This window comes from Crocuta crocuta, unplaced genomic scaffold, assembly GCF_008692635.1.
Source record: "Crocuta crocuta isolate KB4526 unplaced genomic scaffold, BGI_CrCroc_1.0 scaffold61, whole genome shotgun sequence".
In the NCBI taxonomy this organism is placed as follows: Eukaryota; Metazoa; Chordata; class Mammalia; order Carnivora; family Hyaenidae; genus Crocuta; species Crocuta crocuta.
In genome coordinates, this window is record NW_027528369.1 from 4,907,840 (window position 1) to 4,934,240 (window position 26,401).

Sequence of the window (26,401 nt, forward strand, 5' to 3'; positions counted from 1 at the left end):
TCTGTCTTGGGAAGAAGATTTTTTCTTTAAATAGTTTATTGTCAAGTTGGTTTCCATATAACACCCAGTGCTCATCCCCACAAGTGCCCTCCTCCATGCCCATCACTCCTCTTCCCCGCCCCCCCCCATGAGCCCTCAGTTCTCAGCATTTAAGAGTCTCTCATGGTTTGCCTCCCTCCCTCTCCCCCACTATTTTTCCCCTTGGAAAGAAGATTTTAATGGACCTTTTGGATCTGCAGAGCCAAAACCAAGACAAAACAAACCCAAACCTTACCCTAGAGTGGGGGAATACTGGCTCATGAGGAGGTAACCACACTGTAAAATAATGTCAGTACAAGAATGTAGGTATGCCTTTGGTCGATTTGTCCCTGTTTTCTTTTCCCTGAGAGTCAGAACCTCTGCGTGGACTGTTAAGAGTGTTGATTCTATTTTGTTCGCCTGTCTTGTGTGATGGTCTTGTTGTAGGCATTCTCAGGAGTGTGGGTCGGGAAGTGAGAAGTCAGGTTGCAGGGAAAGGGACTGCTCAGTGGCCCTCCTCCAAGGCTCAGCATGGCTCTGTTCCAATAAGACTTTGTTTACCAAAACAAGCAGTGGCTCCATTTGGCCCTCTGGCCGTAGCTTCCAGACCCTTGTCCTGGAACTCTTTGCAGCCCACCTGCAAACATGTTCTGTTTTGGTTTTCATTCTAAAGGCCAGGTGGCCTGAGCCTTGGGGGAGAAAGCTGCTTTCTGGGGATCACAGAGGATGACAGGCAATGAGAGCACAGCTCCCAAGGGATCATGCTTGAGTGCAAGAGAGAGGGCTGGGGTAGAGGCGAAACAAGATTTTTCTAGAGACAGTGAAGGAGTCATTTGCTTTTGGATGGGTTAGGGGTGCTTCCCCAATCAAGGGTGAAGGGATGCTGGGGAAGGTCAGCAGCTGGGCCGTGTATGGCTGTCTCAGCCTCATCAGGTTCCAGGCCCCTGCCTCCACCTGTGCACCATTACCTGGGACAGACGGGCGTCCTGGGAGGAAGGCCACAGGCTCATCCTCATCCTCCACTTTCTTTAAGACCAACGCGAAGAAGGCAGCAAAGCCCAGCACCTGGAGGTGAAACCCATTGTGAACCCCAGGCCCGTGGTGGAAACTATCAACTCCTGATCTAGAAGGAGTCAGGATCAGGGTCAGATCTGGAGAAACTATGCTCTGGGGGAACCAGGTGGGAACCAGCCCATCCTGTGCCAAGAGGAGACATGGCTATTAAGGGAGAGGACCAGGGCACCTGGTCGCCCAGCAGGCAGAGAGAGTGAACCCTGAGCTCTCCCTGCTTCTCATATCAAAGCCTTTCCGGCTGTGCCCTCCTGCTGCCCGAGCTCTTATCTCTCCTACTGCATCGAGTACTGAGTTACATCTTCCTCCTCCCTCTGTCCCTTCCCCTTTCTTCCTGCACTGATTCACACGCACATGCAGGGGAGGGGCAGAGAGAGGGAGAGAGAGAACCCCAAGCAGGCTCTGGCACTGTCAGCACAGAGCCCCACTCAGGGCACGAACCCAGGGACCATGAGATCTTGACCTGAGCCAGAATCAAGAGTCAGACACTTAATGGACTGATCCACCCCGGGGGCCCCTAAATCTTCTGATAAAGGTTATTTGGGGCAGAACTGGGGACTACCTGGTAAGATGGGGATGGGAGGTTTGGTGAGTCTCACAAGCATAAAGATTCACTGTAAACTTCCCCTCCTTTGTGCACGTCCCCCACCTTCCCACTCTCTGACGCCGTCCAGGGGGAGCTGTGGCTCCAAGCTCCAGGCTGGGGCTCAGTATTTCTCCAAGTCTGATAGTAACTTTACATTTCAGAAATAGGAGTGCATTTTCTTGGTGATGACTTGGTGTTTGTTTGTTTGTTTGTTTGTTTCTGAAGATAAAGTTCCTGTAAATTGCCAGCCTATCTCACAGTTAAAAGGATCTTAGAATTGAAGAAATATGGTATTATTCATATTTTGCACATGTGCCCTCGGGCAAGATGTTTGTGACCTTACTTCCTAACCTCAGGTTCTCATAACACGGAGGCAAAGACCTTCCTGGGGGTGACTGTGATGATGACAAGCCCCATGTTGGTAAGCCACCAGGCCTGGCCTAGAGTCTCAGCCCCAGAGCCTCTGTCTCAGAACTCGGATTATTGTGGTAATTAACATCATTTTCGTGACCAACCAACTGCTGTGTAGGCTTGTAATGAATAGATAAAGGGATGGCAGAAGCCTTAGGACGGGGCAGCCGGCGGAGGGAAAGTGTGGGCAGAAGGGATCAGGGCAGCCTGACCTTCAGGGGCTGTGTGACAAACACGCTCTCCACGAAGGAGACGGCCATGGAGATGAGCCACTTGAGGGAGCTGGTCCGCCCATAGTGCAGGCCGTAGAGCATAGTGAAGAAGGCCGCCACGCTGCTGGTGGCCGCCACCAGGAGCCAGCCCACCAGGACACACCACCAGGGCAGGCCGCGAGGAGGCTGGCTCACCATCGGGGAGCTGAAAAGGGAGTGGGGTATGATCAGGCTCAAGTTCAAATGCCACTTTATTTCACCAGCTGCATGACCGTGGTTGAGCTCCTTGACCTCTCAGACCCTCAGACCCTCAGTTTTCTCCTCTGTATCTTGTACCCACATCAAGGGGCTATTATTGTATATTCTATCTGGTTTACATACTTTTATCCTATTGAGGGCACATTTATTCAGTGCTTTACACAGGTTTGCTCCCATTATTCATGGGAAGCCTAGAACGCTTCTACTATATACCTTTTAAAAGGTTGTTTTGTTTTTTTTTTTTAATGTTTATTTATCTGAGAGACACAGGCAGACAGAGGGCCCAAAGCAGGCTCTGCGCTATCATTGCAGAGCCAGACGGGGGGCTCCATCCGATGAGCCATGAGATCATAACCTGAACTGAAGTCTGACGCTTAACCAACTGAGCCACTCAGGTGCCCCAAAAGTTTTTATTATGAAAATTTCTCATCCTACAGAAATCAGTAAGCACTACAAGCCCTGAACAATTAGTTTCAACAACCATCACTTCCCTGTTAGACTCATTTTATCTATCCTCTCTCTCCCTCTCCCTCTCTCTCAGATATTTAAAAATAAATTCCAGACATAATAGCATCCCTAATCACTTCAGAATATTTCTCAAAAATGGTCATTTTGTTAGTGAATTACAGGGCCATTTTCACACCTATCAAAATTAACAATTCCCTAATGTCAACCTGTCTGTATTCACATCTCTGGTTATCTTTAAAAATATATTAAAAAAAATTTTTTTTTATCTTTGAGAGAGGGTATGTGTGCATGTGAGCAGGATAGGGGCAGAGAGAAAGGGAGAGAGAAAATCCCAAGCAGGACCTGCACTGCCAGCAAAGAGCCCAGCGTGGGGCTTGATTCCACAAACGTGAGAGTTGCACGCTCAACTGACTGAGCCACCCAAGCGCCCCTAAAAATGTATTTTAAGTTTGAACTAGGAGATGGGAATTATCATTCCCATTTTACAGATGAGGAAACTGAAGGTCAGAAAAGTTGAGGGACTTGTGCAAGGGTGCACAGTTAGGAAACAGCCCACAAGAATATAGTTATACACTGTAAAGTGCTATACAAACTGCCTTTTGGCAAATAGCCCTATTCAAAGCCATCCTCCGAGTTCGTGCGAGTATCCTGAATCGCTTCTGCCTGGGGAGATCTGGGTGAACATCCTTCCAAAGTTGCCTGGATTGCCCTCTCTCTGCAGGCCCCTCCCTCTGCTGCCCACCCAGCACCTGGGGGAGCGGATTACCTGGTGTGCGCCAGGGGTGGCGTGTCCAGCCGTCCCCCAAGGTAGCCCTTCAGTGTCTGCAGCTGGCTGAGGGCCCGGGCGTGGCTCTGGCACTGGGAGGAGCCGTGGGGCCCCACCAGCTGAAGCTCTTGTTCCAAGTGGTCCAGCTGAAGGTAGAGACACTGCCTGTAGGCATTGTCCTTCTGAGGGTCCCTGGGGCGGAGCATTTGTTCTGAGGACAAGGGAGAGAAAGCACATCCGCTGGTGCCCAAAGACAGAGCAGACAGCCTCCTTAGACAACAGCAGTGTTAGTAACCGCTTTCTTGTATTGCACTTGCTAGGCGCCGTGCTATGAGAGAGCTGGGCTCAGAAAGATGGAGAAAGTGCTGGGCTCCCATGGCCAGTCGGGTTGAGTATGTTCCTCTCAACCTTTTGTCAAGGGCACTCTCAAAGCTTCCTTCCATGTCGGCGAAGAGAGCAGAATAAATACTTGTCACTTGCTGCCGCCAAGTGCCAACCTTTGTTAATCTTGTTTTGTCTCTGCCTCACCCTCCAACTTCCCCAACTTTTTTCTTCTTCTGGAATGCTTGAGAGCAAACCCTAGTGGTATCTCATCAGCAAATATTTTAACGTATACAAGATTTGCCTTCTGCCAAGATTTGCCTGGTGTCAGTCTTAATCTTTTGTTTTCAACTTGTTTTTTTAATTATGAAAAATGTCCAGCTACAAAAGTAGAGAGTGTGAGATGAACCTGCACACACCCGTGGCTCAAGATTACCAGCTCGTGGCCAGTCATGCTTCACCTGCACCCAGCCCGCCCTTTCCAGGGGGTGGTTTTGAAGCAGATTCCAAGCCCCCAGGTCATGTCCCTAAATATCTCAATATGCTTCTACATATGTGTTTCTACAATATGCTATAATGCTCCAATGTGCTTCTAAATATAAAACCATGGCGTCATTGTCAAGCTTTGAAACGAGTATTGATAATCCCTTAATAGCACAAAATATCCAGTCTGTGGTCAGATTTCCCCTGATCATCTCATGAATGTTTTCCTGCAGTTGGCTTGTTCAAATTTCAGCTTCCTAAAAAGTTAAAACAGACAAAAAAACAAACAAAAAACCCTATAAAGGTGTTTTTTGTTTTAAGTTACTCAATGCAAGAAAGAAACAAATGCGGACATTTCTGTTATTGCCCATGCATTCTAAGGGAAGTGTGGCCGCTTCAGATGGAACCAGTCCTGAGTCTCCAACCCTGAGCTGGGAGGCGGGCACCCAGGGGCACCTTCTTCTGGGGCAGTAAAGGGAACAGGTCGACTGGACCACCCTTTGTCTTTGCAAGGGGTACATGAAGCCGGGTATGAGAGGTAGCAGGAGAGAGCAGCCCTGCCCCACGGCCCTTCCGCAGTCACCAGTGAGAAGTGAGTGAGCAAGAAGGTAACCAGCAATGTGAAGAAGGGTGCAGCTGGCTAGGGCTAGATGCAGGTGAAGGTCTGGGGCAATGTTGACTCCGCTTCCCTCTGACTCAGGCCTCCTCCCTGACGCTCCTTCCCGGGCCTGCCTAGCTGAAGCGGCAGCTTTGGGTTCTGACATCAACAGCCTTCATCTTGCAAGTCCTCAGGCAGTGTTTCTGGAAGATACCATCACTCCCGATCAATCATAACACCACTTACTGAATACCTGCTTTGTATCAGGCTGGGTCTAAGCGCTTCATGTGTCTTGTGACCCCATTTAGTCCTTGAAATGAGCCAAGAGGCTAGGTGGATCAGTCCTCCCTTTTCACCGGGAAGGAAGCCAAGTCGCAGGTTGAGCAACTTGTCCAAAGTTGCACAGCTGCTGGTACAGCTGTGAGAGGCCCAGGACCTGGCTGGCTCCAGAGTCCATGTTCTGAGGCCTCTGCTAGGAAGACCAACCCCCCAGACTCAGGCCAGATGTCCAGTGCAGGCATCAGCAGAGCTCCTGCAGGATCAGCCTTCTTAGGCAGCCCAAGCCCAGCTCTGTGGAGCATGGAGGTCAGGTTGGGGCTGACTATGGGGTCAGCGTGGGCCTGGCCAGGAGGGCCGTAAGTGTTAACAATGAGGAGCTGGGATCTTGTCTTGAGGACACTGACTCTCAACACTCACTCAAAAGTCATCTAAGTGACTGGTTAAAAATGCAGATTCTGGCCTCAGTCAGAAGCTAATTCACCTTATCAGAGGTGGGACCAGGAGTTTATGAATTCAAATTCCCCATTCTGTAGACCCCATGTCTATTTTAGACAAGGTTTATACAGTGATCATCACCCTTGTGTGTTAAAAATGGCAGCATTCTTAGCCCACGCTATCCAACATGACAGCCACTGGCCCCAACAGTTAAATTAAAATTAACATTAAAAACTTCAGTTCCCCAGTCACACTAGCCACCTTTCAAGTGCTCAGTAGCCACATAGGACCAGCAGCTGTCATACCAGATGGCACCAATACAGAACATTCCGGTGCCGTGGGAAGTTCTATTGGACAGCCTGGTCTGAACAGTGGTGGCATAGATGTGGGTGGAAGACAAACAGGAAAGGGGCAAGCGGGGAGTCAGGGAGAGTAGTCCGAACCAGAATAATGTGCCATACATAGAACTCAATAAAAATGAAATGATGCTACTAAATTCTAGCTCAATACTGTTTCAAAAAGCTCTGAGTTTGAGACCTGCTATTCCTCTGCCAAACAGAATTTGCAAGTATTAAAAGGGTGTGAAAGACACACTAATACCAAATGGAGATTTGCTCCTAGAAGGATTGGAAACAAATGGACGAGTGACTTTTTCACTCTGCCACTCTCTGTTCTGTAATGTTTTCTTCCTGCCCTGTCCATCGTCTTGTGCCCTGCTCTTCACATTTGGAAATGGGTCTGGTTTCACTTTGCACCCCCCCAGCACTTTATGGAAAAGGAAACTGAGGCATGGAGAATTGAAGTAACCTGCCCCAGGTCCCACAGCCCATCAGTGGCAGAGTCAGGACCCAGAGTGATCAGGCTGCCACTGCTTTTCTCACCACATATGAAAGAACACACCCTGTTGTTTTGTGCATCCCATAATGACCTGCTATGCTGACGTCATACCACTCATGTTTGTTGTGTGCTTTCTGTGTGTTGCATGGGGCCAGGCATGAGGCAGATGGTGGAGAGAGGACAGTCAGATGTCTCCCACCTCAGAGAGCTCATGCTCCAGCAAGGTTGGTGCAGGCTGTAAACAGCTCTTCACACAAGTCATGATTTGGCAGCAGGCGGTGTAAACGCAGTGCAGGAGAAGCTTAGGGGCTAAAGAGGATGTGTCTGGAGACCCTGTTGTGAGCATTGGGGGTAGGGTTGCTCCCCTGAGGAAGGAGTGCTTAAACCAAGACTAAAGCCTGATTAGGAACTAGAGAGGAGAGGAGAAAAAATATTCTAAATGAAAGGACAGGCACATACGAAGGCCTTTAGCGGGAAGGCAGCTTGGTGTTGTGAAGAGAGGGGTTGCCTGTGTACAGAGAGGGAGGTGATGGAAGGTGGTTGCAGTGGAGTTTGGTGAGACCCACTGCATAGGTCTAGTGATCCAGATGCAGCCCTAAGTCCTGTCTCCACCTGGTCCCCTTTTCCAGATTAGAAACGTCAGGACTTACCTTCCACTTGTGCAGACCCCAGAGTGAGTGTGAAAGAGTCCTCTCTCTGCTTGGCTTCCTCCCAGGACTCCTGCCCTATCATGTTCTGCACACAGATGACATCTTCCACTAAGGCCAGCAGTTGGTTAATGTCCATCAAGGTCACTGACTCCCAGCCAGAGGCAGGAGATGGCACCTTCAGAGCTTTAAACAGGGAGCTGACGAGTCTCCACATATCCTGCAAGTCAGCCCAGGTTGGGTAAGAGGAAGGTGAGCTACACGTGAGGGGGCAGCAGAGTGGTCAAGAACATCCACCCCAGGGCTTTGCAGTCTGGGTTTGGATCCCAGCTTTGCCTGTTGAGACGTGACATTGGACCACCCTGAGCTTCCATTTTGTTACTTATAGAGTCCCTCTTCTAGGATTTGAACTGACACATTCCAGGCTGTATTTCTCAAAGGGTGGTGGTGTGTAGTAGGTGCTCAGTAAATGTTCGTTGAGTACATGAATGCAGAAGGAGTCCCTTCGGTTTCTGTGAATATGGAATATGGGTTTCTATACTAAAGGTGTAATATTTTGTACACACAAGGTACTCAAAAATTGTGTGTGCATACATGTAGATGTTTGTGTGTATGTCTGTGTGCATGTGTGTGTATGAAGGCGTGTGTGCATGTACATATATATGTGTGCAAGTGTATGTATACATTTTTATGTCTTTGTATATGTGTGTGCACATGCATGTGTACATGTCTTTAGGTGTGTGCATATATATGTGTGCACCTGTGCAGTGCCCATATACGTGTACACATGCATTGTGGTATACATATGTGTGCATGTGTGTGTGTAAACACACATGTGTATAGTTGATGAATCTTGGTGACTGATGCTGTCAGACAACGTGGGCTTGCCAGGCCTTGAGCCTCAGTTCTCCCCCTGCATTCAGGCTAGAACACCCACACACCGCCAAGCTTGAAGACATGCCTTGGTCACCACTTCAAGTGTCAGAAGGCCATCCTCCATGGGCTGCAGTGAGGGGGCCAGGCTGGGGGAGCCCCTGTCCCATTTCCCAGCATTCTGCTCCTTAGTGACCCGAGGACGAGTGTTTCGGAAGATCTGAACAATCAGGAGGTTGATGGGGAACATGAGGAGAGAGCTCTCCAGTCCAATCATCACTTCCTGCCAAGTGAATTCAATTTTACCTAGGACAGAGGAGGGAAAGGGTCAATGGAGATTCTCCACCACTTCTAGAAGGTGGCTGAACAGTAAGGACTCACATTGCCCACAGAGAAGTCTGGCCCTTGAGTGGCCCCTGGGAGGTGACCTTTAAGCTCTTGGGATGTTCTGCCTGGTAGGTACACCTTTGTTTCCCTGAGGTCTTGGGCCACACTCTATAGTCTATGTTAATAGTGATTTATGGTGAGGCCCTTGGCCACACAGTATCACCTCAACCTCTGGAGGGGCCAGAGGCTAAAGTCAGCCATGTGGGGATCAGCTTTGTCTATGTGAGCAAACCCCAATAAAAACTCTGGACACCAGGGCTCAGGTGAGCGTCCCTGGTTGGCAGTACTGCATGTGTGTTGTCACACGTCGCTGTCGGGAGGGGTGAGTATTGTCACAGATGCCTGGGAGAAGACAGCTGGAATCTTTGCACCTGATCTCCCCGGGCCCAACCCCATGCACGTCTTTGCTTTCCCCTGAAATCTATATCCTTCCTCTGAAATGAGTGTAATGGTGTTTCTGACTTCTGTAAATACTTCTAGAGAATTATTGAATCTCAAGGTGGCCTTGGGACCTGGGGAAGGCACCCACTGGCCACCAGCCCTGACCATCATGACAGTACGAGTTACCCAAGTCCATCTTTTGCTCCGTTGGGTCTTTGGGAACACCCCAGAACATGATGCTGGTCAGCATGGTGCAGAGGAGCATAGAGAAGCAGCAAGACACTCTCTGGACACGGGTAAAGTTGCTCCGAGCTGAGCAGCTGAAGATGGAATACCAAATGTGCCCGTCCTGGAAGCCTGTGGAGGTCTTCGTGAAAAACAAGTGGCTGTGAAGAGGCAGGGAGAGAGAGGCAGGAATGGGAGAGGGCTGGTCTCGTCAGACCAATCCTGGGATGGGAGGGAAGGGCTGTCTCTAAGATTTATCCTCTACTCTCTCTAATGCCGAAGACACAGCGTCTTAGCATCATTCAGAGTTAATGGTGGGGGCTCTGAACAGAGTGAATTGCAATCCTAGATAGCCCTGCCACTCGCTGTGTGCCCTCAGGCAAGTTACTTTATGCTTTTTCCACGTCACTTGTCTGTAAAATGGGGATAATAACAGAACCTGCCTAATGGGATTGTTGAAAGGATTGTGATCATTTTTGTCAAGCATTTGGTAAAGTAGCTGGCATACATGTGAATATTCATCAGTGTTAGCAATTACTTTTGTTATAATTTTCATACAGTAATTAACTGTAATATCATTAGGTTTATTATAATTTTTGCCTTAGAGGATGCTGGTTAAAAATTCGAGGCTGTAGGTTCAGACTCAGTTTGAGAGAATAAAAATTGCAAGACAGGGTTTCTGAAAATGGCATATTCCCCTTAAGAATCTGTGTTATTTCCCTGTGAGCAGAATGTAGTCTAACCACAGGAGTGGCATAGGGGCCCTGATTCTCCTGAGTGTGCAGAACTGATGCTCCCAGTTGGCGCCCGTTCTGGTGGCCAGTGCCAGCACCCCTCAAGGTTGTACTTTGACTGCCATTCTGTTCTGCGTAAGTGGCCTGGACTCAGAGATGCTTAAGGAGATAGGTCAGCTGCCAACAGCAGTGATATTCCATGTGGTTGTTCTACTCATCATTAATTTATTGACCCTTCACCAAATATTTGGTGAGCCTGGTGCTGTGTACCCTGTGCTCTGTCGGGCACCAGGATTCATGGGGAAGTGACATGGTTCTGCCTTCACATGACTCTTTGTCTCATTTCCAGGCATCACTGATTTGATGCAATGGGAGGGACAATATCTGCTGTTGTAATCGAGCACTTAACTCTGAGCACTTGCTGTGCTCAGTATGCGCCCCACATCACTTCACAGGACCTGCACAGGTCCCCATGGGGTAGGCACACCACATGACTCATTTTTCAGATGTGGAAGCTGTGACCTGGAGAGGTGTAGTGACTTTTCCAGGGTCGTGCAGCAAGTCAGTAGCAGGCATGTGGAACTGTGCAGTGTGTGCCTACATCTGTGCTATACTTCTCCTGGGGGCCAGGTCTCTCTGGCTCAGACTTGTTCCTTTTGCAGGCTGAGCTGTTCACAGTGGCAGCTAGGAGGGAAAGTCACCTTTCGGTAAATGTACTAGAAACAGACTGTGTTTTTGAACCTAACTCAGAAGCCATTTAAAGTAGAGGTCATGGGGCACCTGGGTGGCTCAGTCAGTTAAGTATCTGACTCTTGACTTCAGCTAATGTCATGATCCCAGGGTTGTGAGATCGAGCCCCACATCAGGCTCTGTGCTGATTGTGGAGCCTAGTTAAGATTCTCTGTCTCTGTCTCTGTTTCTCTCTCTCAAAAATAAAATAAAAACAAATAAATTAGAGGTCACAAACTCAAATACCTAAAGGGACCTGGTAGAGGTTAACAAGTCAAGTAAATGAGTGAAGTGAGTTGGGGGTAAGGTAATAGGGAGTGAGTGGGGACTGTGGCAAAACAGAGTGTACATGGCCCGTATAAGAGGAAAGTTGGTCCCTAGCTCGAGCAGACTGACATCAGGCAGGAACATACTTGGCCGCATTTTCATACTTGCCAGGTGTTTGTGGAGTCTCTTGATTTTCTAATATTGGATGGGAGCAGACTTAGTGTCCATTGATAGGATGGTTGAATTAGTTGTGGGACATCCAGTCTACGGATTATCGTGCAGCCAAGAAGGGAAAGTCTGACCCAGACATACTCTCTTGGAAAGATGTTCAAAGGGGCGCCTGGGTGGCTTAGTCGGTTAAGCGTCCGACTTTCGCTCAGGTCATGATCTCGCGGTTCGTGGGTTCGAGCCCCGCATCGGACTCTGTGCTGACTGCCAGCTCAGAGCCTGGAGCCTGTTTCAGAGTCTGTGACTCCCTTTCTCTCTGACCCTCCCCTGCTCACGCTGTCTCTCTCTCTCTCCCCTAGAAATAAATAAAACATTAAAAAAAAAAAATTAAAAAAAAAAAAGAAAGATGTTCATGGTGTATCATCAAAGAAGAAAAGTGACATAGTAGGAGTAGTGCCATTTTAAAAGATTTGAAATAAACAACAGTCTGTCATGTTGTGTATGTGCACGTGAGCGTGTGTGTACATTTGTATCTGCTTGTATGTGTTTGGGCAGATGTGGAGAGAAGGAAGTAAGCCAAGGGAGACATGCACTGAAACACTCCTGTTGGGTAAAATAGCATGAAGGAGGAGCCCCAGATGGCCAGACATGAAATCACCTGTCAAATCAGGCTGTTCAGTCATATAAAACATACTATTCTACGACATGTGTAAAGAAATATGAATAACGTTCCATCCGTTTTCACCACCTCAAAGGTCGTTCTGAGGGTCCATGTCCCTCCAGGGCCCCTCAGTCCCAGCAAGAAAAACTGAGGGTTGTTAATGTCACACACTTGAAGGTATCCAGTCCCATAGCTGAAACATGCTTTTAGTTTGCTTTACCTGGATTGCGATGCAACTTCCCTAGAGATGAAAGAATAAAGTGAACAGCATTTGCTTAAAAAGAAAAGAAAAAAGTACCTGAATTGTTTCCTGTCCTGCTCTGTGGCCACCGGAAATACTTTGTCAAGGACACAGTCTCCGACATCGATGGACAGCCATGAGTTGCAGAGGAAATACCACTTCTGGTTCATTGCCAGGTCATGCACCAGCACCCGGCTCACGTACCTGGAGGAGGGACCCACACTTTTGAGGACAAGGTTGGGGGGTGAGGCTTCTTTGGATATCATGAAGGTAACACCTTTGCAAACCTGAGCCCAGAACAAGAGCTCCTGAAAAGAGAGACTTTATATTTTTCTCCATTGTTCTTGGTGCCTTGACCAAAACGCCCCAATCAGCGAGTGAGTGAATTTGGCCTCACATGGGGACCTCAGCTAGTGTAGAGAGCCACGTCTTGCAGCCTGCCACCTGTTTACAGAGATGCTGCAAGAGGGTACATTCTGAAACTATTAACCCTAGTTCAGGGCAGCAAGCCCAGGGCCAGCATCCAGGCACAAGTGAGAGAAGCCAAGTTGTCTAAATTGTGAGCATTCAGGGAGGTGCAGACTTGGGCACACAAAGCCTCGTCTTCCTGCGGGCTTCCACCCAGAGAATGAGCCATCTATTTTGGACTCAGGACTTCCAGGGTATCGTCTAACCTGATCTGAATCTTTGAGGCCCAGGTAAGAAAAGAAGCCATCTCACCTCTGTTGGGATGTCTGATGCAGGAGCAGCCATTTCCCCTGTTGCTTTATGACCAGCAAGAATAGTGATGGTATCAACAGCTGCTCTCTACTGAGCATTTGCTGTGTAATGTGGGCTATGCTCAGAAGCTCTGGACATGCATTTTCTCATTTTCAGGAGGACAGCCCTGTCAGGAATGTGAGAGCCACCTCTGTTGAGGTCACACAGTGTCCTAGGGAGACCAACATCCAGTGACTGGTGGGTGCAGTGCCTGGGTGTGGTCAAGACCTGGACATCTCAGCCCAACTCAGGACACTCTAGAGCTCCCTGTGGAGAGTCAGCGCACTGTTGTGCTGTATCAACGCTTTGCTCCCTCTGCTCTCTGCTCCTCCTGCTTCCTTCTCTCCCTTCCCAGGGGCTGGTCCCAGGCACCCTGCATACTCAGCAGTATCTCAGGGTCCAACGTACAGCACTTGAAGCAGTAATGTGTAATCTCTTAGGTAAATTAAAGAGCAATAGAAGTGTTGTGTTTTTCTAAAGTTGCAAGTCGCTGATGGGTGGTCAGGGTGGAAATGACTATCTAGGTGGTTAGTCTTGGCCTCACCCAGAAGGGGTAGATTCTTGGCTCTGAGCTTGCTAGCTGTGTGACCTTGGGCAAGTCACTTACCTTCCCTGAGCTTAGATTTTTCCCACCTGCAGAACAAGAATGAGACTACTTGTCCCTAAGGGTCATTGTTGAGGAGCCAATGAGAAAAGGCACAGAAATGGGAAGGCTTAGCCTAGTGCTCAAGAGTAGTGGCTGCTCTTACTTCTTCTACTATAGAATCAGCCAGTGTCTCATTTAGTCCCCTCTATGGGCACCTGTCCCCATTTTACAGATGGAGAACTGGGGTCTCAGTGACAGGTTGATGCTGCAAATGTGCCAAGGGTGGAGGTAGCAATGGACTCCAGGGTTGCAACTTCCAGTCCTTCTAGCTGCTGATCCCATATGTGTGGCTCATGGATGGGTGGGCCTCTCTGACCCTCAGTGTCCTTATCAGTGAAGTAGGGATCCATTCTATGTGTTTGCCAAGGCATGTACGGATTGGCCAGGCAGGAAATGCACAGTGACCAGCCCTGGGCTGGCACTTAGTGGGTTCTCATAGTGTGCCCACCCCTGACTTACCAGGATGGCCGGTCCCCTGAGTTGTCATGCCACAGCCGTAGACCCCTCAGTTCCCCCAGGGGGAACAGGGTAGAAAGTAAGAAGACATCCACTCCTCCTCGCTCAAAAACTGGAATGTCAGGGTCTGACAGATGGTGGGGTTCACTGTCTCCATCCAGGCCATATAGGGTGACAGTCACCTGAAATCCAGAGACTAGGAAAGGCCAACTCCACATGGCAACCAGGCCCTGCTGGCCATGTGTCCTTGGAAGTGCCCAGAAACCATTGAAAACCAACATAACACGGCCCCTTCATTCTCTCCTCTCCTCCCATTGTGGGCCTGCTGAGTTATTTTTCGGATGTATGAAGACGTAGGGTGATATGATCTGCATTTGTGTATTTAGCGTGAATTATAAAATGCTTCCTGGTAATCTTTTTAAACTTCCTGTATATTTATTTGTAAGGGCTATAGGGTAGGGACTGGTTTCCTCCCTAACATCATATTTCCAGTGTCTCCCAGAGTGCCTGGCCCTGAGACACGAATGCACGAGTGCCCATATTCCTAGGCCCCACTCCAGACCTCCCAACTAAAAATCCTGGGGCCAGGGCCCAGGAATCTATTTTGCTGCAGCTGTCCAGGTGATGGTGATGAGCGTGGCTGATTTCCTGAGCAAAAACAGCCACCGAACTGCCACCTACACTCTGCCCACATCCCTCAGCCTCACCACTGCAGCACCCCTGCACCCACGTCCGACTGCCAGCAGCTGTCTCTTTCCTGGGGTTTCTTGAGCTGTTAGAACAGAGGCTGGAAGTGCCAGAGAATTAATGGCGATACACACTGTTCTCCACCAGTGACTGATGGGATTGGTGGGTAAGTGGCCCAGTTCTCTCAGCCCTCAGCTGGGATGATTTTGGGAAGCCCATGTTGCCTACCTCCGTAGTGGAATTAGGCTCCAGCTGCCCAGAGAGGTAATGGATTTGATAATGCACCCCTTATCAGTTCCTTCCCTTCCTATCAGCTTCCCAGTCCCCTATTGGGGTGTCCTAGGATCCCCCTCTCACTACTTATACTCGGATCCTTGTCTGCTTCCACAGCAGGGCTCTCCACTGTAGACATCCTGGGCCAGATCACTCCTTGCTGTGGGGGCTTTCCTGTGCATTGTAGGATGTTTAACAGCGTCCCGGGCCTCTACTAAGTATCCAAACTAAGACAATATCAAATGGAAATGTGACTCAACTCTCCAGAAAGAGAAATGGCCTGCGAATCACAGGTTTTCACTTCTTTCCTATTAAGGTAGACTCTTTAGTGTCAAACAGAAATAAGATGAATGTTTCATTACATGGATGAAATGAATTCCTATGTTTATTCAACAAACAGTTACTGAGCTCTTACTCTATGTTAGCTGGTTGAGGACCTAAGACACAGCAATAAATAAAAATAAAACTATTTTTAAAATAAAAAATAAATGTATACGTAAGTAAAAATAAGATTTAAAAAAAAATAAGTGAATAGACAAATGCCCTGTTGTAATGAAGCTTAACGTCATTTTTGAAAAAAAACAAAAAAAACAATGGAGCTTCCTCTGAGATAGGATGCACAGTGCCAGTGTTTCTCAAACTGTGCTCCATTGAGCCCGCGGTTTTAGTAACAGAACCGTGGAGGCTGCTGTCAAAGGGAGTGTACTGAGATGAGGAACGTGGCACAGGGCAGACTTGACTCAGGATGCTGACACATTAGAGACAACCTGCTGGATGCTCCACAGCCAAATGTGGAGAACCTCAGAGAATTTGTAAGGAAGTAGAATAATTTCTTTACGACCTCCAGTCAGCCTGCTCAAGGACTGATGGCTCAGCCTGACCTTTTAGCTAGATGCTAGCTAATCAGTTTACCCCAAAAAAATCTAACCTAAGACTCCTTGTTTTCAAATGGGAGGCACTGTTTCTTTCTTTCTTTTCTCCCTTCTCTCTGAAGGATTCTGGTTTCTCTCTACCTATTGATAAGTTTACTGAGTGTTCGTCATATGTGAGCAAATTTGTATGCAGGTTACTAACTGAGTTACTCCTTGATACGGATAAGGGAGACGACCAGTGGTAGAATGCTAGATTCCAACTCTCCCTTAACCCATTCCTGCTTTATCTTTTTAAATATTGAGGCTTGGGGTGATTTTTTTTTTTACCAAAAANACCCTCCCTGCTCATGCTGTCTTCTCTCTCTTGGAAATAAATAAAACATTAAAAATTTTTTTTAAATGAAAAGAGAAAAAAAATACCTCTACAACAGTACATCCACTATGCTAACGTGACTCAACAATGGGCCAGCAAGGGCTTTGCTGGGTGGGAGATACTGATCAACCCAGGGGCATCCTGCATGGCCAGGTACCTTCGAGGAAGTAGCTGCCCCTCTCCGGTGTCCAGTGTAGACTGTCACCAGGTAGTGGTACTGGGCAAAGGGATCATTGTCCTCCAGAACTGTGATCTTCACCTGGACAGAAGGATGGCATTAGGAGGGCTCTGTTCACTGGGTTCATCCACTACACAGCAGCCAAGAGTGAGCTGGGCACTCATGACAAGGGAAGAGAGCAAAATTATGTGTGTTATTTATTAATTCCATTAGGTGAGAACCAGTAAAATAAACTTTTAAAATAAAATAGTACAAAATGAGTTTAATATGACTTAAAAGTAGTCAAACTGGAAATGAACTTGGTATTAAGCTGAGAACGTTCTGATCTGGTGAATGATACAAACTCTGTTTATCTAGAATTTCTACCATTGGTAACCAGATCAGGACTCTCAGGGAATTTAAAAGGAATGAATGACAAGGTGGTTTAGCAGCAAAAGAAAACAAAGCTGCACTAGAGGTTGCAGTGGGCTCTGGGATGAGCCACCCAGGTCTCCCACCAATGGACAGCTTGCTGCCCCAGTTGTCAAGGATGTGAGAGCCACCTCTACTGAGGTCATATGCCCTCCTGGGGAGGCTGACATGCAGTGCCAGTTTGATGTGGTGTCTGGGCATGCTCAGGACCTGGGCATCTAGACCCAACTCGGGACATCTGTGATCCCAGGCTCTCCTTGTGAAGCACCCTGCATGCTCAACTCTATTGCAAAGTCTCTTGCTTGGGAACCAATTGACAGGTGAGGTATTTGAAGTATTAATGTTTACTCCCTCATGTGAATCAAAGACAGCAGTATAAATGCTGCAACTATTAGCTTATTAAGTTTTGTGCCACCTTCACATCCTGAGAGATGTTGCTGTGTGGGGGGAGGGTGGGAAATGGAGAATATTTCAGAACTTTGTGACGGTGCATCCTTGCAAGCATTTATGTGCTCACTCAGACACTCACAGAATTTTGCTGAAGGCTTATTAAGTGTCAGACACAGCACATATATTAGAAAAGTAATCAGAGCTTTGTTGTTGGCAGTTTGTTGTTGATCTCGTTTCTACCCTCAGACCTGAGTTATGGTCAGGCAGATGTGGGTCTGAATTCTGGCTTCTTGGAGGCGGCTTTGGACCAGTTAGTTGCCCTCCCTGATCTTTGGTCTCTTCCTCTGTAAGATGATAGAGGCACCATGCAGTTAATGGTGAACTCAGGAGGACTGGGTTGTCCAAACCCTATACATTTCAAAGAAAGGCCTGGCTCTTGGCCAGCTCCTGGAGATAACCCCTGAGCCCTTGGAATTTCCTACCTGATAAGAGTGTCTTTGAGTAGCTTGGTCCACATCAGGTGGTCTCTGCTAACAATGTGATGTATGAAGAGGGCTTTGGGCCATCCTGTGTCAGTCTGACCTCTGGGTGGTGGTGGTGATGGTGGGTGATTTGTTGGAGATCGAGCAACAGAACTCAGTCTTGTGGGCACTCCATATGTATGTGACTGATCCCCCATTAAACCCTGGACACCAGGGCTCAGGTGAGCTCCATGTGAACTGTCACGTGCCATCACTAGAGAATGCAGTCTGTCCATACAGCTCCCCTGGAAAAGTACAGTCAGAAGCTCTTTCTGGATCTCTCCTGGACCCTTCCCTTTACTGATCTTAATCTGCATCCTTTACTGAAATAAACCATAATCATGAGTACCATGGCTTTTCTGAATTCTGTGAATCTGCCCAGCAAATTGCTGGACTTGAGGGTGGCCTTGGGACCTCTCAACCTTCTTCTTAGAGGTGCAGTGAACATTAAATGGGATAATCCCTGGCATATAGTAAATCCTCAATAAATGGTCAGTAGAATAATCTTCCTGACAACTTGATGAGAGTGGACATTTTACATATAATGAGGCTGAGGAGCTGGCTTACCTGGGATGACCTGGATTTGCTCCTGGCCCTTTGGCTCCCCAGCTGAGCTCCATCCCCTGGAGTTCCTGAAAGGGAACACCCCCTGCTCCTTCCTCCCATTCCTGTGGATCATGCAACCTCACCTTGGCCTGATCCTGAGCGTCCTTCCTCCTTGCCCAGATCACCACCAGCACGTAAGCCACGCAGAGGCAGCCCACGGTGGTCACAACCACAGGGTTGTCCTCGAAGGTGGCAAAGAGTTCGGCAGTCTGGCGGACATCAATGGCATTGGGCATCACCAGGAAGGTGCTTCCAAAGAAGGTGAGGTGGTTGCAGAGGCAGTGTGTCTGGGAGGGGGTGGTCCTTGGCCCCACCTGCAACCCCAAAGAGGCCCTGGTGGGAATACCAGCATGTCTCTGGCTTACTTTAAGCCCAAGGGAGGTGGACAGTTCCTGAGGAGCCCTGGGGAGACCAGCTCTATGATTCTCTTGAGCTTTTTTAGTTAACTAAAAATCTTTAAATGTCAAGAATATTATCTATAACAAGTATCTTGGTACCCATCATTCTCAATGGGCACCTGTATAATCTCATGAGTCTTCTTTGCCCTTTTAAAGAAGTATTGTGGATGAAGGTGAAGTTCCTTCTGTCCTCCACCTTCCATTGGCAGCCATTATCACAACTTTGGTGCACATGATTCCAGTACATTCTCCTTCTGAGGCTCACTCATTGGACAGATGTGTGTTGAGTGCAAAGTCTATGCCAGGAATGGGCGAGGCGCTGAGAGGCCATCCAGGGTAATCAGCTCATCTCAGATTTCCAGGGGCTTTCCTTTTCTAAAAATGAGAGTCTTGAGTCCTGGGAGCTCCCCCGTCCTGGACAAGCTAGGATGATTGGTTATCTCACACTGAAGATTAAAAAAAATAATAACCCCACAAAACAAAAAAAACCTGAGACTGGGGAATCATGTAAACAAAAGGGAAGGGCAAATGTTTAAATCCTGAACTGGTGTCTCAGCACCAGGAAAGTGCTCCCTAAATTTCAACCTCCTTAGGTTTAGGCACCCGAGGCCCCTAGCCTGGGCTCATGCTTTAGGTGAGTGCCACTCAAGGTGGCCTCAGGCAGTACCTGTCTGCACGCACGAGACAGGGAGTGAGGGGCCCCAGTGACATGCCTACCCCACAGCACATACCACTCACTGTGTCTAGGGTGAGGCCCTAGGTGACCCTGAGGATGAAGCCCTCCTTGAATTTTGCACTATAGATGTCTCACTTGTTTTACCATAGTTCTGGCCCTGGGACTCGCACTTCTCGACTATGGTTTGGGACCTGGACCTGTAATTCCTTGCTTCTAGCACCTGCACAGGCCTGTTCCTCAGGATCACTCTTCTCTGATGGACTGGCCACGGGTGTGCCCACCGCTGGGCTCGAGGGTGCCAGGACATGGCTGTGAGTGCAAGCTGTGTGGATAGAGCTTGTTTACATGGTCCCCTGGTGGTACAGGACCAGGAGATTGGGGTGGGGGACGGGGAGACAGGATGGACCGGGCCGGGGGCCCCCATCTGTGCCCTTAATTCACACCTTGTGCTTAGGGCCTTTTCTGAATCCTTCTGTCAACTTTCAGTTACCGCCCCCACCCCAGAGCCATTTGGTGGGCAGAGATTATGTCCAACCCCACAACTCAGCACCGCATTTCATTCCAGAGTCTACCAGGAGGTGGTAAGGTGGGAGGGAGCGGGAAACACGGTCACGCAGCAGGTTCTCTGCTCAGCGCATGAGGAAGAACCCACTGCAGCCCACAGCGCCCCAGCAGGTAACTCTTGTCTTCCCTAACGAGCGGCCCAGCAAGGGGCCACATGGGCACGACACCAACTGTTTACGGACAGATTTCACATGGATCTTAGTTTCGTGTTTGCTCCACTGCTTCTCTCACTGTTTCCCAATCCTGGTCAGCATTTGGCATGCAGCCGTGGGCCTTCTGGGAACACCTGGGGTGCCCGGAAGGCGTGGAGCTGGTTTCAGAGAAGAAACCAAGCAGGGAGCGTCTCAGTGTTGGGTGCCCAGGGGCCAGGCTTTATACGCCTACATCTTTGTCTTCCTGGGCTTTCCCAACCCTTCCAGCAGGAGAGCCTCCTGAACTCTGGGAATACATGTGTGCGTACCCTTGCTATAGTAGTTGCACCTTTAGTGACCTTTGAGAAAATATTTAAGCAGGAATAGATTCTCAGACCCCTTGTGACAATTCTGCTTTTACTCTTGAGAAGGTCTGCAGTCCACAGACTTAGAGCTTTCTTTAGCTGTGTAGAGAATTTGGGGCTGATTTTCATCCCATTTACTTATTTATGGCCCCTCAGGGATATCTCTATCTATATATCTGTATCTGTATCTGTATCTGTGTTTGTATTGTATCTACCTCTATATAATGAGCACCATGTATACGATATTGTATTCATATAACTTTTGGTCTGTGACACACTCCTACATCTGACTTTTGTATGTCCTGCATTCGTGTATATATGTATTAGTAGGTGTATATTTTCAATAACATGAGAACCTGAGAACCCCTACCCTACTCAAAAGCTAGGAACGTTCCAATAACTTACACTGAGCTGAGTAGTCCTCCCCTAGTCTGTCCTCAACCCAGCCACCACCCAAGTCCCATGTTCATTGTTTCCTTGATTTCCATTTCATATGCCGTGTTGTCTTCTCTACGTTCAGATTGTTCAACACATGAGCGACTCTACTCTGGAGCACTCACTACGTGCCAGCCCCCACACTAACTGCTTCATCCCTCTATTCCTGTCCGGGCCACCCCACCCCACCTGTAAGTGGGAACCAGCCTTTGTCCCCATATTCAGATGAGAAAGCTGAGAGAGGTGCACTGACCTGCCCAAAGTCACCTGCCTAGTACTGATGAAGTGGGATTGGACCCGGATCTGTCTGATGGGAGAGCCCACACCCCCAGTGGCTACACCATCTCTCTTTCTGAGCCTCGGGCCCCTGAGGACAGCCTGCAGGGCACCCCAGGCCAGCAGCGTGGGCATCAGCTGCCAGGAGTGAGGACTCGCAACACACCCAGCGCCTTGTTCACGAGGTACAAAGGGCTCTACTGGGGGCGTGGGGAACATGCTGTTTCTTGGACGTCGTGATGCACCCGTTTCTTCCTGGCACTTTGGGGAACTCCCTCCATGTGGGGGCTGGAAGCCAGGGCAGGAGTTGACAAGGGAGCCGAAGCTGTAGCAGAAACAAACCCGGAAGGAACTTGGCTCTGAGTCCCCTTCTGTGGCTCTGCTGGAGCCTGGCTTCTTACACTACTTGTGACCATTGTCATTTGATTATGTGTGGCATTTGCTTCTTGGCTGTGTCCTCTGCTTGACTGAAAGCTCACTGTTTTTTCTAACCGTTATATCCCCACTGCCTCGCACATGGTGAATATTTATTGAATAAATGAAAGAAGGTATTTACGGTCTAGTAGATGGAGACAGGTATGTGATAAATTTGAGCTAGATGTGGAGGTTGCTCTTCTTGGGGAAGGTGTGAAGTGCTGTGGAAGTCCAGAGAGGAGAGTCCTGATGTCGGGATGCTTCCAAGAAGGTGACATTAGAGTGGGAGATGGAAGGGTGAAAAGCATAGGAGTTTTCCGGGCAGGGTAGGTATGAAGGGCCTTCCCAGGAAGAGAACAGATCTAAGGCATAGAAGGCAGAAGAGGAGCACTGGTGCACTGACGAGAGATGGCCTCCGATGGCCTCACAGCCAGTGTCTGGACACTGTCATGGGCAGAGCTCAGCTGACCTGAGACAGGGATTTGACTGCAATTGATAGAGCCATGTGCCATCCAGGGGCTTGGTGAGGCTAGGTAGGGGGCTGGGCAAGCAGCACTGCGTATCACAGAAGGCTCCTGCTCTGGGGACAGACAGGCTTAGGTCTGAGTCCCAGCTCTCCCAACTACTAGGCAAGGGACCTAGAGGTAAATTTGTTGACTTTCCTGAGCCTTTGTTTTACCACCTGTAGAATGGGAATATCTACTGTCTTAGAGGGTTATTGTGGAGATCTAATGAGTAATGCAAGTAAAGCACAGAACATAGCACCTGGCATGGAATAAAGGATTCAGCTCTGAGTTCAGTTCCTTGGGGATGAATGTCCATTCACTCAGTGGTCATTTGTTCTCAGTGGTGAGCAAAGCACACTGTTCCTGACTTGTGGGGCTCCTGGTGCACTGAGGGAACAGACATCATCTCAGTGACTTCCTGAGTAAATCTGAAATGGCTTAGTGCTGTGTGTAGTGCTATGGAGGAGCGGATGTATGTACTGGGAGAGCTTACAGCAGGAAATCTGACCTGGCTGGGGGTTAAGAACAGTTTTCTCAAGGAAATTATACTGGAGGCAGGATCTAGTTAACCAGACTGGGGAAGGAGAGGCATTCCAGGCCTAGGGAACAGCATATGCAAAGACCCTGTGGAGGGGTGCAGAACAGCTACCAGAGGCACTGAAAGGGGACCCAAAATGAGCTGGACACACCAAACCAAGCTTGCTCTGTCTTCTTCTTTGTGTCCTCTCCTTACCTGGCACCCAGAGTTGTCCCAGGTCCCCTGGACCTCATTCCAGAACACACAGTGGGACAGGAAGGTGGTGATGCCAACTGTGAGGTCCCTGCCAGGGCTCAGCTCCAGGTCAGGCTCGGGGACCACAGTCAGATAGTAGATGCCTTCTCCAAAACGCAGATCCTCTGGGTTCAGAATCCACGTGGACAGTCCATCTGCAAGAAAGAGGGCTCCAGGTCAGCCCGAAGCCTCCTGGAGACTGGGGCTAATGTGATGGGAGAGAAGGACTGAGGTGACTGGGCAGGGAAGCTGACCTTGATGGTCTCCCTGAGGTCCTAGGAAAGCCCTCTTCCCCCGAGACCAGGAGCAGAGAAGAAGAGGCATTCTCAAGTCAGCATGACTGGCAAGTAAGGTAGATGAGGGCTCAAGTTCTGACTCTGTCCCTTATTTGCCGTGTGACTTTATACCAGTTACTTAACCTCTCTGTTCTTATCTGGCAAGAGGAAATGTCCATAGTGCTCATCCCAAAGGTTGTAATGAAGATTACAATGAAATTAGTTCTATAAGTGCTTATCAGCTTAGGGCATTTAGAAAGCGCTCACTTAATGTTGCCAACTAATAAATAATACTGATGATAACAGTAGTAGTAGTATTAGTAATAACACCAAAAAATCAGCATTTAATATAGGAAAAAAAATTTTTTTCTCCATGGCTTCTGATTCTCAAGTTGTCACCCTCCCCCCACTGCCCAAGAAGCTGGCCCAGTTGATGCACTACCTGCAGCAGCCATTGCTGGAAGGTGAGCTCTGGCATCGTAGCTGGTCTCATTGGGGCGGTAGCCGTAGCCCAGGCTGAGCATGAGGGGGATATTGGGCCTCCAGTGCAGCTGGATCCCCAGAGCTGCCCCGTCTGAAGTCAGGTTCACCCACAAAGCTTCAGGACTGGTCAGATTTAACACAGTTGGCTCACTGCGTTCTTCTGAAAGCCGGGGCAGCAGGATCTGTCATCAGAAACAGTCAAATCAGGGGTGTGCTGGGATGGGAGTGCCCGTCAGCATCAGGGCTGCCGTACGGAGCAGGGCAGGGTGAGTGCCCGGGGCACCGAGGTCCACTCTGCTGGGCTCATTTTATCAGCTTCCTGAGGCTGCTTATCTCGGTGCTTCTAACACTACAGATTTGCCGTCTCACAGTTCTGGAGGCCAGGAGTCCAGAATCAGTTCTGAGGGGCCGAGGTTGGCCGGCTGATGCCGTCTGGAGGCTCTAGGGGAGAACCTTGCCTTTTCCAGCTTCTGGGGGTGCCACGTTCCTTGGCTCAGGGCCCCTCTTCACATCATCCCAACCTCCTGCTTTTGTCATCAGGTTAGCCTTTTGTCTTCTGTGACTAATTCCCCGTCTCTGCCTCTTGTAAGGAACTGGGATGACACTGGGCCCACCCACATGGTCCAGGGTCATCTATCTCAAGATCCTTAACCTAATCACCCCTTCAGTGTGCCCTGGGCCATGTAAGGCGGCAACTCCACAGGCTCAGGGATGAGAATATGGACATCCCGTGGGGCCGTTATTCACCTACCACACTCGTCAGACTGCATGCCAAGGCTTGGGCTGCTTCTGCACAGAAAGAGGGCCAACTTTTTCTAACTTGCAGAAGTGTGCTGTGTGAACTAGTGGTCATATTGATGACGATGTCAAGCAAGGAAAGTGTAAGTTAGGAGCACAGGCTATAGAGGCAGAGAGACCTCTGTTTGGGTCTTGGCTCTGTGCTGTATCGGCTGTGGGACCTCTGGCCAGTTAACAAGCCACTCTGAGCCTCTGCTTCCTTGTCATCAATAGAGCACGTAGACTCATTCAGGATATTATAAATGGTATTGCATACATGGGGTGCCTGGCTGGCTCAGTTGGTGGAGCTTCTGACTCTTGATCTCAGGGTTGTGAGTTCAAGTCCCACGTTGGGTGTAGAGCTTACTTAAAAATAAAACCTTTTTGGGGCACCCAGGTGGCTCAGTCCGTTAAGCATCTGACTCTTGGTTTCAGCTCAGGTCATGGTCTCATGGTTTATGGATTCAAGTCCTGTGTTGGGCTCTGTGTTAGCAGCACGGAGCCTGCCTGGGCTTCTCTCTCTTCCCCTCTCTCTTTGCCCTTTCCCACTCAAAATAAATGAATAAACATTTACTACAAAAAAATATTTTAAAAAATGATATCACATACTTAATTTTTTTTTTTTTTTTAAAAGGAGGTGCCTGTGTGGCTGAGTCACTTGAGCATCTGACTTCGACTCAGGTCATAATCTTGCAGTTGGTGAGTTCAAGCCTCATGTCAGGCTCTGTGCAGACAGCTCAGAACCCGGAGCCTGCTTCAGATTCTGTGTCTCCCTCTCTCTCTGCTCTTCCCCCACTTGTTTTCTCTCTCTCTTTCAAACAAACAAACATTAAAAAAAATTTTTTTGATGACATCACATACAAAATACTTAGACAAGTGCCAGATACACATAATACTAAAAATTTAGCAGCTGTTATTATTCTGCTATTACTGTTAGAAGTTCTCATAACCATTCTCCATTAAACCAGCGTTCCACATTAACTGGTGCTCTGTTAATGATTGATTAATGGTTGGTTGATGCCCACTGTGCACTGTTTATTTCTGGTGGCCTTCTGTGTTAGACGTGGGCATGGTCCACCATGAGCCCCCTTCAAGGAAGGACCTGCTGCCCAATCACAGACAGGCTCTAGCTGTCAGCTCCTTCAGGGTCTGTCCCAGCTGCAGAGGCCCACCTCGTCTGAGGCACACCCTCCCTGGGGCCGCCTGCATCCAGGGGGCAAGGAGGGGGTATGAGGCCAATAGTTAGCAGCCTGCTGTGGGGCATCTGTCTCATTTGTACATGAGGGATCTTATTTTATGGAGGTGATTGAGTGATGATGCGGAAGGGCCAATGCCATTGAAAGAAGAATTTATGGCTTACATTTCCTGAGAGGAGGGGACCACCATGCCACGCAGGGCCACAAGGGAAGCACCTGGTCAGGAGACAGGGGTAGGCACAGGGAAAAGCTCAGGTCAGGGCTGTTATTGGGATCTCCATGGGAAAGGCAAGGCAGGGCAGAATAAATCATTTTCAGGTTGGCCTATTTGAATAACTTCGGCAGCGTTGGGGCTATAGGAATGATCTCTGGTGACCTGGTCCCTGGCTTCGGGATGGTTTAGGACAGGGGAAATCTTGGCTTGGTGTGAGTCAGATAAAGGGGCTGGTTGGGGGTATGGACTTGGGGTTGGTTAGTCTGCATGTGAAAGGTACGCCCTGGCAAAGCCCTTTGCTACCTGTAAGGATCTGCTGGCCTTGGGAGGGGCACTTTCTTCCTCACCAGCAAGATTTTTAAGATATCAAAACATCAAGAGATACAGAAAATACTAAGCCCGGTTAACATAATTCTAATGGCTAGTACTTGCTACAGTGCTCCCCCTTGAGTTGACTGGGGCTTTGTGAGATCTGGATTCCAATCTGGCTTCTCTTTCTGCCCAGTCTTGGTGTCCTTCCTCCCTCTTCACAGGTGCCAGTCTCAGCAAACTTCTAACACCCCGAGCTCTTACTCAGCACCTGCTCCCAGAGAACCCAGCCTATGACAGCTCTCTCCTGCCAGTCAAGGTGTGAGCTCACCAGTGGGCACATGCGTTTATCCCAAAGCTGCTTATGTCCACATGTGCTTGT

General features: G+C 48.8%; 2 protein-coding genes across 2 annotated transcripts in view; both read right to left on the reverse strand.

Moving 5' to 3' along the window:
* The window catches only part of GCSH (glycine cleavage system protein H), a 39,838-nt gene extending 37,366 nt beyond the window's left edge, over window positions 1-2,472 (reverse strand). Inside the window, exon 1 of the mRNA XM_077754060.1 lies at window positions 2,469-2,472. The gene's annotated coding sequence lies outside the window, so the exon portion shown is untranslated. The remainder of the gene's footprint in view (window positions 1-2,468) is intronic.
* The window catches only part of LOC144223351 (polycystin-1-like protein 2), a 92,296-nt gene that overhangs the window by 19,861 nt on the left and 46,034 nt on the right, over window positions 1-26,401 (reverse strand). The window contains exons 22-33 of the mRNA XM_077754056.1: window positions 23,483-23,705; window positions 22,727-22,920; window positions 18,312-18,542; window positions 16,280-16,381; window positions 13,921-14,099; window positions 12,114-12,260; window positions 9,218-9,417; window positions 8,352-8,569; window positions 7,394-7,610; window positions 3,791-4,001; window positions 2,299-2,503; window positions 987-1,083 (exon numbers count right to left, since the gene is read on the reverse strand). Coding sequence (XP_077610182.1) covers window positions 987-1,083; window positions 2,299-2,503; window positions 3,791-4,001; window positions 7,394-7,610; window positions 8,352-8,569; window positions 9,218-9,417; window positions 12,114-12,260; window positions 13,921-14,099; window positions 16,280-16,381; window positions 18,312-18,542; window positions 22,727-22,920; window positions 23,483-23,705 — 2,224 coding nt within the window. The remainder of the gene's footprint in view (window positions 1-986; window positions 1,084-2,298; window positions 2,504-3,790; window positions 4,002-7,393; window positions 7,611-8,351; window positions 8,570-9,217; window positions 9,418-12,113; window positions 12,261-13,920; window positions 14,100-16,279; window positions 16,382-18,311; window positions 18,543-22,726; window positions 22,921-23,482; window positions 23,706-26,401) is intronic.